The sequence below is a fragment of the Desmodus rotundus genome, chromosome 4 (genome assembly GCF_022682495.2).
Source record: "Desmodus rotundus isolate HL8 chromosome 4, HLdesRot8A.1, whole genome shotgun sequence".
Lineage (NCBI taxonomy): Eukaryota > Metazoa > Chordata > Mammalia > Chiroptera > Phyllostomidae > Desmodus > Desmodus rotundus.
In genome coordinates, this window is record NC_071390.1 from 181258259 (window position 1) to 181275589 (window position 17331).

At 65.9% G+C, this 17331-nt stretch overlaps 1 protein-coding gene across 3 annotated transcripts; it reads left to right on the forward strand.

Annotated features, from left to right (window-relative positions):
• Positions 1–1148: 1148 nt before the first annotated feature.
• On the forward strand, positions 1149–14830 carry FGFRL1 (fibroblast growth factor receptor like 1). Of its 3 annotated transcripts, XM_053922658.2 has the most exons (8): positions 1149–1255; positions 1398–1467; positions 2843–2943; positions 11276–11548; positions 12616–12696; positions 12784–13065; positions 13141–13494; positions 13591–14830. In XM_053922658.2, the coding sequence occupies exons 3-8, from the start codon at positions 2859–2861 to the stop codon at positions 14037–14039; spliced, it is 1524 nt and encodes a 507-aa protein (XP_053778633.1). In that variant the 5' UTR covers positions 1149–1255; positions 1398–1467; positions 2843–2858; the 3' UTR covers positions 14040–14830. The 3 variants fall into 3 exon arrangements, with proteins under 3 accessions (XP_053778633.1, XP_053778634.1, XP_053778635.1); XM_053922659.1 differs by lacking the exons at positions 1149–1255; positions 1398–1467 and adding an exon at positions 2026–2329; XM_053922660.1 differs by lacking the exons at positions 1149–1255; positions 1398–1467 and adding an exon at positions 2624–2642.
• Positions 14831–17331: the final 2501 nt, after the last annotated feature.

Consider the following 17331-nt stretch of genomic DNA (forward strand, 5'->3'; position numbering starts at 1 on the left):
GCTGGGCAGCAGCCAGGGAGGGGAGCCGCCATGCCCAGTGCCTCCGCCAGGGGGCAGCGCGTCCCCGCGCAGGGAGTCCGTCTGAGCAGTGGGTACCTTCAGCCCCGGGGCGGGGCGCAGAACCCAGGACACGCCCCTCCCACTCACACCCCCACATCCGCAGGAGCAACGGCTCCCCACCTGCCTGGACTGCCACCCCACCTGAGCCCAATCACCTGCTGTCACCCCTCCCCACTGCCCACCTTGTCCCCCACCCCCACCCTCTGCCCACTTCCTGTTCTGACCTCCTCCTACCTCAGAGCCACCTTCCCACACACCTGCCCTTGGCAGCCTACACACCTGTGGAACTCTTCACGGTCGGGTGGTGTCTCCTCGCAAAATTGTTCTGGAAGTCCGAAGTCCAGGGCAGCCTGGGACCTCTCCACTCACATGCCCTTTTGTCCCCCAGTGCCAGCCTCAGGTCCTCAGGTGGGCCCTGAAGGTGGCTTGTAGTGGCTTCCCACCTGCCTGCAGAGGCTGACTCCAAATTTAGGACAGCTACTCAGATCTGCCTTCTTGGCCTCCACTGGCCCACGCATGCTCATACGGGCCCAGAGAAAGGATTTGGGGACCTGCCTTCTCACTGGCTGGGGAAGGGTGGGAAGGTGGGCCTCAATGGGCCCCAGATCCTGATGGCTGGTACCCCTCACTGAACTCTCCTCTGCCCTGGGGACGCTGGTCTGCAAGGCCTCCCCAGTTCCAGTCTTCCCTGGAAGGCTTCCTGGAAGAGGGGCCTCCTTGGAGGGGAAGAGGATGTTCCTGGCAGCGTTCCCCATGAAACACCGTGGGCAAAGGCCCAGAGGAGCCAGGGAAGGCACTGCACTGGGGGTAGGCGGAGCTGTAATTTGGGCAAAGTTGGGTTAGAGGTGGGCAGGACCCGGGCATCCAGGGCCTCAAAGGTCACAGGGTTTGTGTTGTGGGTGCTGGTGAGCCACAGAAGGGTCAGAGTTGTGTTTAAAAATGATTTTCTACTCAAGTGAAGTGACAGTGGAGGGAAGCCAGGGGGAGCCTGGATCAGTAGTTCGGCTGGAGAGGACAGCGTGGGTGTCTGAGAGACTGACGGGTGGAAGTGGGGGAGGCATGGGAGCCAGCATGTGCAGGGTGCTCTGCAGGGAAAGGGCAGGTGGGCAGTGTGGAGAAAGGACTGCAGGAGAGCTGGACTCCACAGCCGCTGTGTCAGTTCTGGCCGTGCCACGTACTGGCTGGGAACTCTCGGGTAAATTGCCTGCCTTCTCTGTGCCTGCATTTGTTCATCTGCACCAGGTGACAGACACCTGCCTCATTGTGAGGATTAAAGGAGGCGCTGTGTGTATTGTTCTCTATTACTATCGTTATTAATCTCCTTGTGTTGTTATCAGTAGCGGGAGAGAGGCTAGAAGCCTGCTGGTGGACGGTGGGAACACAACTGCCCTCGGTCAAGGGCACCAGGTAAGCCTGGGCCCCACATCCGGGCCCGTTTTGGTCCGGAGCTGAGTTTTTGGATCACCCCTCTACCTCCAACGGCTCCACGAAACACTGACCCGAGGCCCAGAAGCGCCCGAGGCCATCCAGTTTTCCTCTCCTGGGCAGCCGGATGCAGCTGGCCAGAGGTCAACTCTAGGGGTGCCGGGAAAGAGGGTGCCCTGGTTTGGGAGCCTCTGAGGCGGCTGCAAAGAGGAGCAGGTGTGGGGTGGGCTCCGAGGCACCTGGCGTTGCGCTGAGCTTGGTGGGGGCGGGGCTGGGGCCGGGAGCCGGGAGCTGGAGGAGGCGGGGCCCGGGTGGAGGCAGGGCCGGACGGGGGCGGGGCTGCGCCCCGGGGTGCTGCCCCGCCCGCGGGCCTCCAGCACCACAAGGGTTAAGCCCTCGGGCCCCGAGGGCGGGGCGAACGCGCGCGCGGATTGGCGAAAAGTTCGGGCGCAGGGCGGGGCGAGTGAGGAGTGGGCGGCCCGCAGAGTGCCGATTGGCAGAAAGTTGTACCGGGGCGGGGCGCGCGGCGGGCTCCGCGCTCGCTCCGGGAGAGTTGACAAAGCCCCGCAGGGAAGGACGCCTCGCGGCGCGCCGCCCCGGGCCCCTCGCCCTGCCGCCCCGGGACCCCGGCGCCCGCCTCCGGCTCCTAGAGGCGACCTCGCTGCCCACCCTGTCCCGGACTCAGGCCTCGGCCCGAGCCGCCTGCGCCCAGGTAGCGCCGCGCCGTCCCGAGGCCGGGCCCGGGGGCGCGGGGCGGCGGGGTGCGGCGCCCGGGGCGGCGATGACCGCCCAGCGCGCCCCGCCGGCCCGGCCCTGAGCCCCACCGCCCGCAAGCCCTGCCGAGGTGAGCTCCTCCGCGCTCGCTTGCGGCCCCGGGGGACAATTGGGCAACCGAGTGCCAGAGTCGGGGTCCGGGGTCCCGGGCGCAGGCCGGGAGGGTCACGGTCCCTGATCCGCGGGGCCGCCACAGGGCACTGGCACGCGCCGTCGCTGCTCCCGCCCGCTTCAGGGTCCTGCGCGCCCCGCCCCCCCGGCACCCCACGTGGCCCCCCCCAGCGCAAATTTGTCCGCTAATGGCGCAGGCGATTATCTGCGGGGCCGCCGGTGTTGTGTGTCCCGCGGGCAGGCCCGAGTTACAAGCGCCAGGAATCCAGACGGTGCTTAGAGAGGGGGCGGCGGGGAGGCGGTAATTAGTGTAAACCCTTTGTCTGCTTTGATACCCACGGTCTACCCGCCACCGCTTCCTCTGCCCGGAGCACCAGCCCGCACCCGACCCCCGCGGTCCGGGGCCCTAGGCCGGAGGGTGGCGCCCCACACCCCGCGCGCCAGTGACCGCCCCCCCACCCCAAACTCCCAGGTCCGGACAGGCCGAGATGACGCCAAGCCCCGCGTTGCTGCTGCTGCTGCTGCTGCCGCCGCTGTTGCTGGGGGCCCTCCCGCCGGCCGCGGCCGCCCGAGGTGAGTCCTGGCGCCTGGCCCAGCGCCCCGGCCTCGGCCAGCACCGCCCCTTTCCATCCGGCCCTCAACTCTGCCCCAGTGCCCGTCTGGCGCGTGCCTGCGCCCCGCCCCTGCCGGCTAGTGCTAGTGGCCCCTCACCTGCAGGCCCCAGCTCACCCGCGGGGCACCCTTAGCTCACTTTTGGGGTTCCCCCATTTTATCCATAGGGGACCCCCAACTTACCCCTAGCTTACACAAGGGCCCGCATTACCCGTGCCCCTCCTTCACCTATTGGGAGTCTCAGTTCACCCAGAGGGTCTTCTCTGACCCCTTGGGTACCCCCAGCTCATCTAGGGGGCCCCACAGTTGCTGGCAGGGTGGGCTCTGGCACCGGCTCCCCACAGGACACACATCCACATCCACATGAGAACCTACACTTGAGGGCCACTGGTCACCTTGGATTCTTGAGGGGTGGACTGTTTGGCCACAGGGGACCCAGTTAAACCCCATGGTGGTCAGAGTGCAGTGTGGGGACAGTGGGGACATTCTTGGGGTCTGGGACCCCATGTGCCCTGGGCCTGGGCCTGCCCACCCTCAGGTACAGAGCCCCCAACCCCCAGGAGTGTGTGGGGGATGGGGCCTGTTTCAAGGCAGACCCCCAAGGACGGCCTATGTGAGGTTGGACATGGTGCCCTTGGCCTGCGCCGTGCCGGAGCCCGGTGCATGCTCACACAGCTGATGTCCAAGTGGGCAGGCCTGGGCTGCCTCCGAGGGGCCCCTGTCCTGCCCCTGAGGGGCCCCTGCCCTGCCCCCAGCCCCAGCCAGCGGGGGCATCCACAGCTGATAGGTAATGGGTGATGTCTACACGCAGACTCTTGCCCGCCATGGTCTGTGCTGGCTTCCCCTCAGCTAGGCGGGACCTGTGGCCAGGCCAGCCCTTTGGGTGTGCTGACCACTCAGGATCGTCCCTGCCCTGTCCGCCAGTCCTATGAGGCTTTGAACCCCTCCCCTGCCGCCCAGTGGGCGCACCGAGCCCTATGCGGCCTTATATGGCCACGTTCGGGTGTTGGGTGGCGGGCGGCGGCCCAGGTGGGCCTCATGCCATGGTACCCCCCCTCCCCGCCCGCCCAGCCGGGCACTGGCCGGTTGGCTTGAGGGTGGGGGCCGCCCAGCCATGGCTGGGCTGGGCAGCGTCCTGGGCACTGTGGGCACTCGGGTCATGCTCAGCAAGGCCCCTGGCAGCCGGTGGCCCAGACTCTGACTCTTCCTTTATCTGCTCGGTTGCCCCCATCCCCACACCTGCCTGTCCCCTGGCCACTACGCCAGAGAGGCTCTGGAGGCTGCTGTCCTGGCCTGGTCATTGGTGGGAGCCCGAGGCGGAGTGGGGGATGGCAGTGGGCTGTGGATGGCAGTGGGCAGCAGGGCCTGTGCTGGCGCTGAGGGGCCCCGGAGGGCCACACCCTGCTCTGTGCCCCTCAGCCTCGGCTGTGGAGCGGCTCCTGGTATCCAGCTCTGCTGGCTCGGTGCAGCAGGGAGCTGGGAGCCGCTGTCCAAAGGCAGGGCCCCTGTGGTTTCGGGTGGGGGCAGGGGCACTCTTCCTGAGTTCCGCTGGCTTCTCCTCCGGGCCTGGACTTGAGGCTCTCCCACTTCCCCGGGTGAGCGGGCCAGGGTGGACCTCCTCTGGGTCGGCAAACCAGCGCAGAGTGCCTGTGGGGTGTTTGGAAAGCCACTCTGCTTGTGGCGTTGCTACTTCTGGAGTCGGATCATGTTTTCAAAGTTCCCCTTTTCCCAAAGTTTCACAATCGTGGTGGGTTTGTCTTGAACTGTTTTTTCCAAAGTTGAGAAAAGATAGAATTTGGCTTTCTCCGTTTCCATTTTATTTCTCACAGTGGGACCCTGAGAGGTTCAGAACGAAACCCTTTTCTCAAATGGCTTTGGAAGAAGTTGTTTCAGGGGTTTTCTGGGAAGTGCTGCACTTGAACTTTTCCAAGGATGGCGGCGCCGTGGAGCGGTCCCTGAGCAGCCAGCCTGCCAGGTTGCTCTGGGTGAATGCAACACTGACCCCAGGAAGCTGGGTGCTGGCCATGTGTGGTGCCCCCACGGGGGAGGGCAGGCTTGGGGCCTCTGGGTCTGTGGTGTGTGTGACTCGGTGGGAACACATGTGGCTGTCAGGACATGTATGAGCATCAGAGACCACGGCCTCCGGCCAGGCTACAGGGACCTCCTCCCTGCCCCCCAGGCCCCACTGGGCCGAGGCTGGCCAGAGGGCGGCAGGCTGAGGTGGACAGGCGGGAGCCAGGCCCAGGCACTGCCAGGTGGGGTGTGGGCCAGCCGCCTCGTGTACTCAGGCCCCACTCCTGGAAGGGAGAATAAATCACTGTCCCCTCGGGGGCGGGGTGCGGGGGAGGGAGCCGTGAACAAAGTCTCCTTTGGCTGGGCCTGGAGACACAGGCCCTTCTCCATTGTGCGGGATCAATGGGCCTCCCGCTCCCGCCAGGCGCCTTGGCCCACCAGGGAAATGTTGGTGTTCCCCTAGCAGCGGCCCCAGTCTGTGGCTTGCTCAGGGCCGGCCGGGCTCAGGCCCTGCTGACAGTCTGGGGAGGGCGGGCTGTGACCCTGCGTGCTTGCTGCTGGCTACCCGCCCACGGTAGGGTATCCTCGGCCTCATGTGGCTCGTTCTGTGCCTCACCTGGTGTGTCCTGGTGACGGCCTCGGGGGGCAGATCTGAACATGGAAGGTAGGGGTGCCTAAGCTGCTGTCCCTAGCTCCACGGGCACCCTCTCCAGGGCCGTGACCCCCGCTGCCTGTCATCCACTCTTCCTAGTGGTGGCCATGGGGTGTCCCTGACCAAGCCCTGGGGTGTCTGGCCAGGCTGCTGTCTAGGCCCTGTCCTTGGCCTATGGGGTGGGGGGTGCTGCCACCAGGGCCCACAGCCTAGGCTGGCTTGGGGGCATGGTGGAGGGAGAGGCATGGGCATCGTGTGGCTGGGCCAGGACAGGCCTAGAAGGAGAGGAAAAGCTTCCATGTGGGCGTCTCCGGGCGGAGGGACTGCATGCCTAGGTCAGGTCGAACATCTGGGATACGTGTTGCCTTGGTGTAACTGGACTGGGGACTGAGTGGGGGACAGGCCAGGGCTGGGTGGAGAGGTTAGTTGGCTGGGGAGTTCAGGGGGGTGTGGGGCTGTTGGGGGGGCTTTTCTGCCTGTCCCCAGCCACGTCCCCAGTAAGGAGTCCACACTGGGTATGCCCGCACTGGATGACTGGAGGCTGGCAGGTCTGGGGCCTGAGCGCCCTCACCCTCACAGACCCCCCTCACGCCCCCAAAGAACCAACCTGGGCGGGGCTTCCAGGAGCTGTCCCCTGGGCGAGGTGGCGGGGAGCGTGCTCCAGCGGCAGGGCTGCTGGGACCCTAGGCCTCCCATCCTGGCAGGAAACAATTGCTTTTCTTCCGGCCTGGCGAGTTCAGCCCGGGAGCGACTTCATGACTGAGGAGAGCATACACAGCCTGGGCGCTGTGCCCCGCCTAGGCTTCAGGCCTAGGCCTCAACCCGCTCAGGGGTCCGCAGCTCCTTGCCCAGGACCAGGGGCACGGGTGCCCTCTGTGCTCCTGCTGCACCTGCTCGCTCCCGGCAGGGCTCGTGGGCTCACTGTGGAGCACAGCGTGAGCGTCCCTCGCACCTGGAGGGCTGGGTGGCCCGGCCTCAGGCCTGCCTCCGAGGAGTGTGCTGTGGCCATGGGCCGCAGTGAAGGTGGGGCAGGCACGGGTGGGTGGGAGGGGCTCTCTGGCCTGAAGGAGCCTGGCAGCTGCTGGTGGGTCGGGCTGTCCAGTGCGTGAGCCCTTACAGCACGCAGAGTGTTGGTTCTGCCGACCTCTGGCCCTGGGGCTCCAGGCTCAGGAAACGTCCTTGTCACATTTCCAAGATGACGTGGGTGCTCAGGTGGTCAGGGTTCCGTGCTGGCATTTGAGGGAGGCCCCAATGGAAAGGGCCTTCTGGGTCCTTGACAGCTGGGGGCAGGAGCCTGTGATGAGCCCCGAGTTCCAGGTGAGTGGTGTTTGTGAGCAGCAGGGTGTAGGGGCCAGCCTGAGGACTGGCAGACCTGGCAAGGTCTGGACATGAGGCGGGGGCTTCCAGGTGTCCAGCTGAGGCCCCTAGGTGGGTGCCGTGGCAGTGAGTCTGGGCGCTGCCCTGGTCACTGGCAGCAGCCAGCAGTTTCCGCAGCTCCCCCAGGGCAGGGGCACCGTCAGGGTGACACGCTGTCCCCAGGATGGCAAGGAGGAGGGCCCCTGTGGGCAGGGCCGCTGACGAGTTCAGGGAAGGCAGCAGACCGATCCGCTCACCTGGAGCCCTGCTGGACAGTAGCGGGGACTGGCCGCTGCAGCCGGCTTACCGGTGTGGTGGGTCAGGCTGTCCCCTGGCTGTGCCCAGAGCAGCCTTGTTTCTGAGGCAACCACCCGTCCTGGGGGTCCTGCCAGTTCCACCACAGCCCCAGTAGGCGCACTGGGGCTGCCCGGGGCCGCCTAGTGGCTGGGATCCCGTGCGAGGGCGAGTGTTTGCGAGTGTGTGTGCGCCACACCGGCTCGGCGCCAGGACCGCGTCAGACCTCCCCAGCCAGCCCTGTGCTGGATGCTCTCTCACAGTGGGGCAGGGACGCGGGTCCCCCTGCCCTCTGATTGGTCCCCAAGCCTCTTGGCTCCTCTGGGTGGGGTGGACCCAGCAGGCCAGGGTCTCCTGGACAGTGCCTTCAGCCCACCGCCAGTGCCTGCATGGCCGGCCCTGATGCACGCCTTCCCTGGCTGGAGAATCCCTTCCACGCCAGAACCTTCTGGGGCTTTGCAGTGCTTGCTGGGGACAGAGGCAGCCCTGGAGAGCTGGTGGTCCCTGCACGCCCTCACACCCACCTGTATCTGCCCCACCAGGCTGGGTGTCACCAGCTGGGAGGCGGGTGTGGGGTGAGGCCTGAGACAGCAATGCACCTGCCACCCCTGCAGCGCCTGGAGCAGGGCGGGGCCTGGCCCAGCCGTCCTGAAGGAGTTCAGGGTTAGCAGGTCATAGCCCACAGACAGCCTCGGGCCGTGGGGAGAAGCCAGGCTGATACCCCAGGACAAGGCCCCTGACAGACAGACAAAGTGGGGAGATCACCAGGTGGGCAGTGGGCGGTGGGCAGAGGCCCTGGGGTCAGTGCTGAGCCATGGCCCCTGGAGATAGCACGGGGCCTTGTCCCCACCCCTCCCTGTGTGTCACCTCTCCATGTACCCTGGCGCCTGGCCCCCCCCCCCGGCTGTCCCTGGGCCCATGGGGTGAGAAGGGCGTCTGCTGCGGTGCCAGAAGGCTCTTGTCTTACCAAACCTGGCCGGGTGGGTGACGGCAGTGGACCTGGGGCCTCAGGAGCGCTGCGGTGGGTTGTATCCCTCTGTGGGAGATATGTGCCCACTCTTGGGGGGGGGACTGTCTGGGGCAGCATCTGGGGACAGAGTTGGACAGTCCGTGTCTCTGAGGGGCAGCTTGTGTGTCTGGGGGACAGCTGGCGTGACTGGGTGTGTGTGACACCTGAGCTCAGGGTAAGCCGGGAAGCTTGGCCATATTGATTGGGGGTGGGGCCTCCTCCAGGTCACAGGTCACTGCATGCCAGCACCCCCCCCCCCCCCCCGCACTCCCCCCACCCCTGTTCCTGGCCTTGTCATCACAGCTGGAGGAGGAGGAAGGAGGGGGGAAAGGGGGACAGATTCCCTCCCTTACCCCACCTGAGTGTTCAGCCCTCACAGTGGTGGGGGGTGGGGGGGCTGACCTGGCCTCCACTTCTCCCTGTCTGCCCCTCTGTGTGGCCTGCCTGGCCTGCCTGTGCCCGTGACTTCCCACACCTATGGCTTAGATACACCTGTGGCTTAGGTGTGTGCAGGGTTGGGGGCTTCCTGGAGGAGGTGCTCACAGGGAGGGGGCTGAGGTTGCCCAGAGGGTCCCTGGAGGAGGCCAGGGCCCTGCCTTGGAGCTGCTGTTGGGCTTTCCTCTCAGGCATCCCCCGTGCACCCCGGCCTGAGCCCTTGCCTTAGTTTTCCTGTGATGAGGGGTCTGGACACCCTCCCCAGGTGGTCAGTGGGAGCCTGTGTCCCCAGGCTACGTACAGAGCTGCAGCCGACACACTGAGAGCTGTGTTCCCAGGGATCCACGGGAGGGGCTTTCCTCCCTGGAGCCAGCCCGGCAGGCTGGGGTGGGTGTGGGCCGCCCAGGGGCATGGCCTGGCCCTGGGTTGGTGTGGGACGGGGCAGTCTGGCTGCAGGGGCGGGGAAGGGGCTGTTTGCTTTAGGATAAGGCTGGCTCCCGCCGCCTGTCCCCCAGCACTGCTCACAGGGCCGCCCCGTGGCCACACTTCCGGCTGTCTGGATGTCGCTTGGCTCTGTCCTGCAGAACGCTGGACTGAGGGGCATCACAACCTCCCTGTCTGAACAACTCGGCTGCTGCCATCTGAAAGACACCCCCACTGCTCAAGCTGTGCTGCTCCCAGCCTGGGCGGGTCAGGCCTTTCTCTGCCACTGAGCCGGCTCCTTGGGGAGATGGAGGTATTGGGCCATTGTTCCATCGTGCCCTCCCAGGTGGTGTTGGGACAGGCAAACCCCAATGGGGAGGACACCGCCTCTCAGGTCAGGCACTGTCCTTCATCCCCACCGCTGCTGAGCAGTTGCATGTGTCTGCCTGTGCCCAGGTGGCAGCATGGAGGCCCAGGGTGCTGGGCGGGCTGGGGGGCCTCTTTGTCCTGCAGCCGGAGGCCTTGTGAATGGTGGAATCTCAGACAGTGACAGGTGGCGGACCCGGTCTGCCTGGGAATGAAGCTGGGACCTTATCTATGGACCCTGCAGCCCCTTCCACTCTAGCTGGGTGGAGGCCGGGGGGGGGGGGGGGCCCGCTATGCAGACCATTAAGGAATTAGGGAGAGGTGGGTCTCAGACCCCTGCCACCTCTGCAGTTCTTGTCCCTTCTCAGGGACAGGGGTGGGGGTGGCAGCTGGTGAGGAGAGGCTGGTGGGTAGTGCGGGGGGCCTGGGGCCATGGTGCACCATCTAGAAGCCATGTGGTGGGTGGGAGTGTCCCAAGTCGAGGCAGAATGGGGAGTGGAATTGCATCTTGGCAGGGTGGGCTTGGCGGAGTGGCGTGTGCCAGGCAGGGTGAGGGAGTGGGCAGGGTTGGGAGGGGCCCTTCCCCACTGGGAACCAGAGACCCTGAATGCTGGGCCGTCAGCTCCCTGCCCTAAGTGGGAGTGGCGACCAGCCCCCCTTGGTTCCCCCAGAGAGGAGTGAGGGGCTCGGTGCTCTGGGAGGGTCCCGGAGCGGGGTGGCACCACGTGGGAAGCTGCCGCATGAGTGTCTGTTGGACCCACAGAGGCACGTGTGGCCCTGGTTGCAAAGGCCTCGGTGTAACCAGCTGGTAATTGCATGTTGAAGGAATACCAGCTGGTTATTAAAAACACATGTGGCCCTCAGGCTCTGTTCTTCAGCATCTGGGAGCTGCCACCACCTCTGGGAGCGTTGCTGAGGCCAGGACCCAGACACTGGCCCTCTGGGCCTGAAGTGGCCACAGCATGGGGTGGCAGGCAGGGTCCTGGAGCCAGGCCGGCCAAGCTCCTGGGCAGGGCAACTATGTCATTGGCGAGGAGATGACCCCTGGGCTTTTGGACACTTGTGTGTCCTTCCCAGCAGGCCCCTCAGCGTTCGCCCCACTGTCCCTGCACTTGACTCTAGAGGCCCTGAGGCCAGACCCGGGCTGTGGGGGTGGGGGTGGGCTTTCTGCCACAGCGAGGGGTGCCACGGTCCCAGCCTGGGCCATGCCCTCTCCCTTGGTGGCAGTGGGCACAGACTGCCAGCCGGACAGGGACCCTGCACCTGGGGCTGGTGTATCCGCCACTCACCCTGTGACCCCTGGCCTTGGGTTAAACCACTTGTTGCCTGTGGTTGGCAGCAAGGAGGCCCTTGTCCAGGCAGATGGGGTCCACGCATACAGGCCTGGACCATCAGCCACAGAGGTGCCACGCGGGAGCCACACGACTCGTGCACATGTGCACACACACACTCCGTGGGCGCCAGTGAGGGCCACCCTGCTCTCCCGGGACCTGTGTCCCGGCTAGCTGCTCTGGCCAAGCTTGATTCCCGCTTCTGTGCAGTGGCACACAGCAGGTGCTTGGTGGCCATGGCCCGGCCCTTGGTGGGCCTGGGCAAATGCAGACAGTGGTCTGGGAGGAGGGCCCTGTGCTTCTGGCCCCACTGGGGTGGAGTCCTGAGTGGGGACCCTCAGGGACAGCCCTACCCCTGGCTTCCAGCACCTACACCACCACTGCCAGCTTGACCAGGCTCTGACCTGCCTGCAGGCCCCCCGAGGATGGCGGACAAGGTGGTCCCACGGCAGGTGGCCCGGCTGGGCCGCACCATTCGGCTTCAGTGCCCTGTGGAGGGGGACCCACCGCCGCTGACCATGTGGACTAAGGATGGCCGCACGATCCATGGTGGCTGGAGCCGGTTCCGCGTGCTGCCCCAGGGGCTGAGGGTGAAGGAGGTGGAGCGGGAGGATGCGGGGGCCTACGTGTGCAAGGCCACCAATGGCTTCGGCAGCCTCAGCGTCAACTACACCCTCATCGTGACAGGTGAGTACCCCTGGCAGGGCACGTGCTGGGGCCCTCCTGCCCGCCCTGGGGCCCCCCACCCTACCCCCTCAGCCTGAGCCAGCCCCACCAGGACATCCTGCCACCTCTGAGCCCAGGGTGGGGCCTGACCTCTGTTCTCAGCCCTGCGGGGACCCTTCCTCCTGAGGTCCTGCTGCCCTGGAGCCGGGGACCACTGGGGTAGCAGGAGAGGGTGTGGGGCCCAAGTGGTCGACCCACTGAAGGGTGTGCTGGCAGGCTGGCGGCCCTGCTGTTGGCGGTGACTTTGAGGCTCAGGTTTCAGAGTTCAGAGGGGCCGCTGGGAAGCCAAGGACCTTCTGTTCTCTTCTGCCGCTGGGGCCTGGGCGGCGTACCCAGTGACACGCCCTGCTCTCTCTGGTACCAGGCTCTGGCCCCAGCCCGCCTCCACCTGCTCCCTGTGTGGATCCCTTGGGGAGGGGTTTATGGGGTGGGGCTTCCCTGGGGGGGTCCCTCAGGGCACGGTAGCCCTGGCCTGTCCACCAGGGCGCGGCCTGAGCCGGGCTTCCCCGCTGGGGCCGGGGTAGGTGCCTGAGACAGTCTGGCCTTGGCCCTGGGCTCACAGAGGCGCGGCTGTCCTGGGGAGGGGGCATTCCTCCGCAAGCCCCACCCCCGCAGGGGCTGTGGAATGGGAGCACTCTGGGTGCCCCCCCCCCCACTGTCCTCTCAGAGGGGGGGATGATGGGGCGGTATGTGGCCCATGTCACTTCACCCGGCCCCCGGCCCCTTGATGTGGGCTAGGGTTACCGCAGCTGCCACTGGGCCTGCCCCTCCCCCCGGCCTGTAGACCCCCCGGAGCCAGGGTGGGGGGCCCACCCTTAGTCCCGCCCCTCTGAGCCTGTTGGGGTCACCTGCACCCTGGGAGTGGGCTGGGCAGGCTGTGTCCAGCTGTCTCGAGGCCTCTGAGATGGGGGCGTGTGCCCATGGCCTTTCTAGGGCATCTGCAGCCAGTCCAGACACCCAGGCCTGGGGACCAGCCTGGGTCTGGAGATGCCTGTGGGGACCCCTCTCACACACCCTCCCCTCTACAGAGGACACCAGCCAAGCCAGGGAGAGCCCGGGGCATGAGGGCTCCTCTGGGGGCCAGGAGGACCCAGCCAGCAAGCAGTGGGGTGAGTGTGGGCAACACCCTTGTCCTTGGGGGCTGGCGGGCCTCCTCTGTCGGAGCCCCGCTGACCTCTCTGCCGCCTACCCCACAGCACGGCCTCGCTTCACGCAGCCTTCCAAGATGAGGCGCCGGGTGATCGCGCGGCCCGTAGGCAGCTCCGTGCGTCTCAAGTGTGTGGCCAGCGGGCACCCGCGGCCCGACATCATGTGGATGAAGGATGACCAGGCCCTGACACGCCCGGAGGCCAGCGAGCACAGGAAGAAGTGGACGCTGAGCCTGAAGAACCTGCGCCCCGAGGACAGTGGCAAGTACACGTGCCGGGTGTCAAACCGTGCTGGCGCCATCAATGCAACCTACAAAGTGGACGTGATCCGTGAGTGCCGGCCTGGGGGCGGGGCAGGGGCGGGGCAGGGGGCAGGGACACGCCCACATGCAGTCTCCCCTGCAGAGCGGACGCGCTCCAAGCCGGTCCTCACGGGCACACACCCCGTGAACACCACGGTGGACTTCGGGGGCACGACATCCTTCCAGTGCAAAGTGCGCAGCGACGTGAAGCCTGTGATCCAGTGGCTGAAGCGTGTGGAGTACGGCTCAGAGGGCCGCTACAACTCGACCATCGATGTGGGCGGCCAGAAGTTTGTGGTGCTGCCCACGGGCGACGTGTGGTCGCGACCGGACGGCTCCTACCTCAACAAGCTGCTCATCACCCGCGCCCGCCAGGACGACGCGGGCATGTACATCTGCCTGGGTGCCAACACCATGGGCTACAGCTTCCGCAGCGCCTTCCTCACCGTTCTGCCAGGTGCCCCATGCCGCCCACCCCACCAGGCCCCCGCCCCTGGGGTCTCACACAGGTGCTCCTGACCCTTCCTGCCCTCTTCCTGGTTCTTGCCTGCAGATCCAAAGCCGCCAGGGCCACCCGTGCACCCCTCGTCTTCAACCACGAGCCTGCCGTGGCCCGTGGTCATCGGCATCCCGGCTGGCGCCGTCTTCATCCTTGGCACTGTGCTCCTGTGGCTGTGCCAGGCCAAGAAGAAGCCGTGTGCACCCGCTCCAGTGCCCCCTGTGCCTGCACACCGCACGCCAGTGACCACTCGAGACCGTGGCGGGGACAAGGACCTGCCTGTGTCCCCTGGCCTTGGCACCGCCGCTGGCATGGGGCTGTGTGAGGAGCTTGGGGCACCGGTGGCCCCCCAGCACCTGCTGGGCACAGGCTCAGCTGCTGGCCCCAAGCTTTACCCCAAACTCTACACAGACGTGCACACACACACCCACACGCACTCACACACGCACTCACACGTGGAGGGCAAGGTCCACCAGCACCAGCACACCCACTACCAGTGCTAGGTGGTGCCGCTCTCAGGGCCTCGGGTGCCACGGGGTGGGCACCCGGAGGCCAGGCCGGCAGGCAGGGGGCAGCGGGCAGGGTGCAGTCAGCAGCCTGGGCGCCCTGTGCAAGGCACAGCACGCACGACAGACCTCCACACACAGACGTGCTCTGGGCACAGCCACGCCCACACTCGGGCCTGCGTGTGCAGCACGAAGGGCACGCGGCACTGGGCCACTTGGTGAGGGAAGCCCTTGGCCTGTGAGGAGGGTTTCACGGGGGCACAGTCACCGCCCCTGCCTGGCAGGAGATCTGAGAGACGCCCCGGCTTTGCAAACCAAAAACTCCCACCCCTGCCCTACGCCTGCCCGCCTGTCTCTGCCCAGGCCTCGGCAGGTGGGTGGCTATTTTTGCCACCACCTGTCCTGGGTGTCCAGGAGTCCCCGCGCCCTGGGCCGGGGGGTCGGGCATAGCCATCTCAGGCCCTGTCCTGAGAGGCTGGAGCCCAGCTGGGAGTGACTCTGGTCATACCCACCTCCCACTGCCGGAGAGAAGGGGGCCTTGATATTTATATTTAAGAAATTAAGATAATATTAATGATGAAAGGGTGGGGCTACAGAGACCTGGCCTTCCCAGGGCTCAGGACCCACCTGGCCTCATAGCCAGGCTGGGTGTCCGCTCAGGGCCAGGCACCAATCCCCCCACTGTCCGAGGTGGCCCAGACCTCTGTAATTTTATATAGAGTTTGAGCTGAAGCTTCGTATATTTAATTTATTTTGTTAAACAAGAAAATGTGCATTCTTTTCCTCTACACTAGTGTTGCTGCCTGTGTGTGCATCTGTGTACAAGTGTGTGCCGGTGTGTGTGTGCATATGGACCTGCGAGTGGGCCTGTGGCCTGGACTCCAGACCAGGGACAGAGTCCCACTGCGGGGCCTGAGGCGGGGCCTGGGACCCAGGGTCCTCAGGGCTCAGTGTCTGTCCCCGCACAGAAGCGCTGCCCTGTGCGCCTGCACACGCTGGCCTCCCTGGCCAGCTGGAGCCCTGGCACTGGCCCACAAATGCCCCTCCATGGTGCAGCCCCAGGGCCCTCAGTGCACTCCTGTCCCATGCAGCTGGGTGGCCTTGGAGGGCTGGGGCTGCCCTCCAAGGGGTGGGGCTGGCACCCCCACCCAGGCACCTGCTGCCTGCAGGGCATCATCCCAAGGGTCCGGCCACCACCCCTGGGTGGGGCAACAATGGTATCGCTCTCCACTTGGGGACAACTTGCCTCTAACTTGCTTGACCAACACTTGAGGTTGGGGCTTCCTTGAGCCCAGGAAGGCCGGAGCCTCTTAGGAAAAGGCACTAAGACAACCTACATGGTTTTAGCAGAGCCACCCATGTGAGGCACCTGACACCCCCAGGGCCTCAGAATCTGGTGAGAAAGGCCAGGCCTTGCTGGTGTCTGGGGCCAGCGCCGGGTCTCCACTTCTCCAAACAAGGACAGGCTTTGCAGGCTGGGACACGCACCATCCTTCCCAGGCGCTGCTGGGCTCCCCAAGGTCAAGGCCTCGGCCCCTGTCCCTCAACCTCACACTGCAGTGGCCCCTCCTCCCCTCTGTCTCAGAGGGCTGGGCTCCCAGTCCCCTTCTCCCTCCTCCACTGGGGCCTCCAAGCAGTGCAGGACAGGGTCCTGTGTCCTTTTCAACATCTTCCCATCCTCTGTGAGGTCCTGGCTGCAGGGAAAGGGGGCACCTGTGGCAGATGCAGTGGGAGACCTGGGTACTGGCTGCCATGAGGAGGCGGGCTGCAGTGACTCAGGGCACCATGGGGTTCTGGGGGCTGTGGCTACTCACAGCTGGTGACCCCCACATGCTCCTCAAACAGAGCAGGCTTGGAGGGGGAGGGGCTGGTTGGGTTTCAGTCTAAGATGGGGGAGGGATGGACCTTGGGCACTGAGATTTCTGTCCAGTGGTAAGGAGACCTTGGGTAGTGGGCCATTGGGACACCTTTGGGTCAGGGAGCAAGGAGGGGCAGGCAGGCTGGAGGCATAGCCCCCAGAACCTCCTGGAGGTGACTGAGACCCCGACTCACGTGTGGGCGGGGCCATCATCAGCCCCAAGGTGCAACAGGCCCGCCTGGTCCTTCTGAGGCTGTTCTGCCACCTGATGAGCAAGCAGCCCCTACTCAAAAGACCACACCCTGGGCTCAGAGGCCCTGCCCCCCACAGCCTCATGCTGCCCAGAGGGGGTCAGCACCTCCTTGCTCCCTGCAGTCCCTGGTCCACAGCTGTGACCTCCCCCAACACCTCTCCTGTCCTGGGCTGTCTGTCCCTCGATGCTGCCATGACCCCCGGTGACCTTAGGGCCCACGTGGACACTCCTCGGCCTTGGCTCTGACCCCCCAACATTGAAGAGGTGCATGTGAGCTGTCCACACCCACGCTGCCAGGACGGAGTCTCACCTCCCTGCACCCCCATATGGTGGGCATATGGGGAGCAGCCCACCAGACAGCAGTGGGTCCTTTCCAGGGGAGGGGGACTGGCAGAGGGGAGACGGTGTCCCCGAAGGGGTGCAAAGTCCGCCCCTAACAGATGATTGTTGACTGATTCGCCAGCTGCCCATGACCGGTGGCTCTCTGCCAACCACCACCCTGCCCTGCCCCACACCTTTGTCTGTCTGGGGCATCAAGGACTCCCAGGCTGCGCACAGAGGGACTGGCCAGGTTCACGGGTGCAGGCGGGGAGCTGGGTGGGCAGGGAAGAGGTGCTGTGGCTGGGCCACACCCCCCCCACCCCTCGGGCTCTGTGGGGTGAGGTCCTGGGCCCCCGCCCCAGCGTGGCTGCCCTAGAATCACAATGAAGCCAGGCCCCAGGGCACCCTTGGCCACAGGCAGAAAGGCCCGGAGGCAGCTGCCAATCCTATGGGCTCACCAACGGGGACACAGATGCCACGATCCCCCACTCTGCGGGGTGTTCTGGGGTGAGCAGGGCTGGAACCTGCCTGGGGGCTCCAGTCTGGAGGTAGGTGAGGGGGTCAACTGTGTACTCAGGGTGACTCTCAGACCTGGCCAGGCCAGGCCATTTCAGGAGACTTGGGTGTCCTTGGTGGGTGCAGGGCGCTGGGTGGGGGGTGCCAGGAGGGCACAGCCCCAGGTGTGGAGCCAGCCAGCCGTCCTCCCTGATCTGCCCTGTGCACGATAAGCCGGTCCCCTTGAAGTCGGCAGACTTGGAAGGGCGGCCGGGCTCTGACACCCGAGGGTGTGACTGCCCCCTGCTGCCGCCCAGTTTTCCTGGCTTCAAGGGGGTGTCAGCCGGCCGCCTAGCAGCTGT

Excerpts from the sequence above, each read along its gene's own strand:
- FGFRL1 (XM_053922658.2), top strand. The coding sequence starts at position 2,859 with ATGACGCCAAGCCCCGCGTTGCTGCTGCTGCTGCTGCTGCCGCCGCTG. Across the intron at positions 11,549-12,615 it reads CTACACCCTCATCGTGACAG|AGGACACCAGCCAAGCCAGG; the intron begins GTGAGTACCCCT and ends TCCCCTCTACAG. Across the intron at positions 13,066-13,140 it reads CTACAAAGTGGACGTGATCC|AGCGGACGCGCTCCAAGCCG; the intron begins GTGAGTGCCGGC and ends TCTCCCCTGCAG.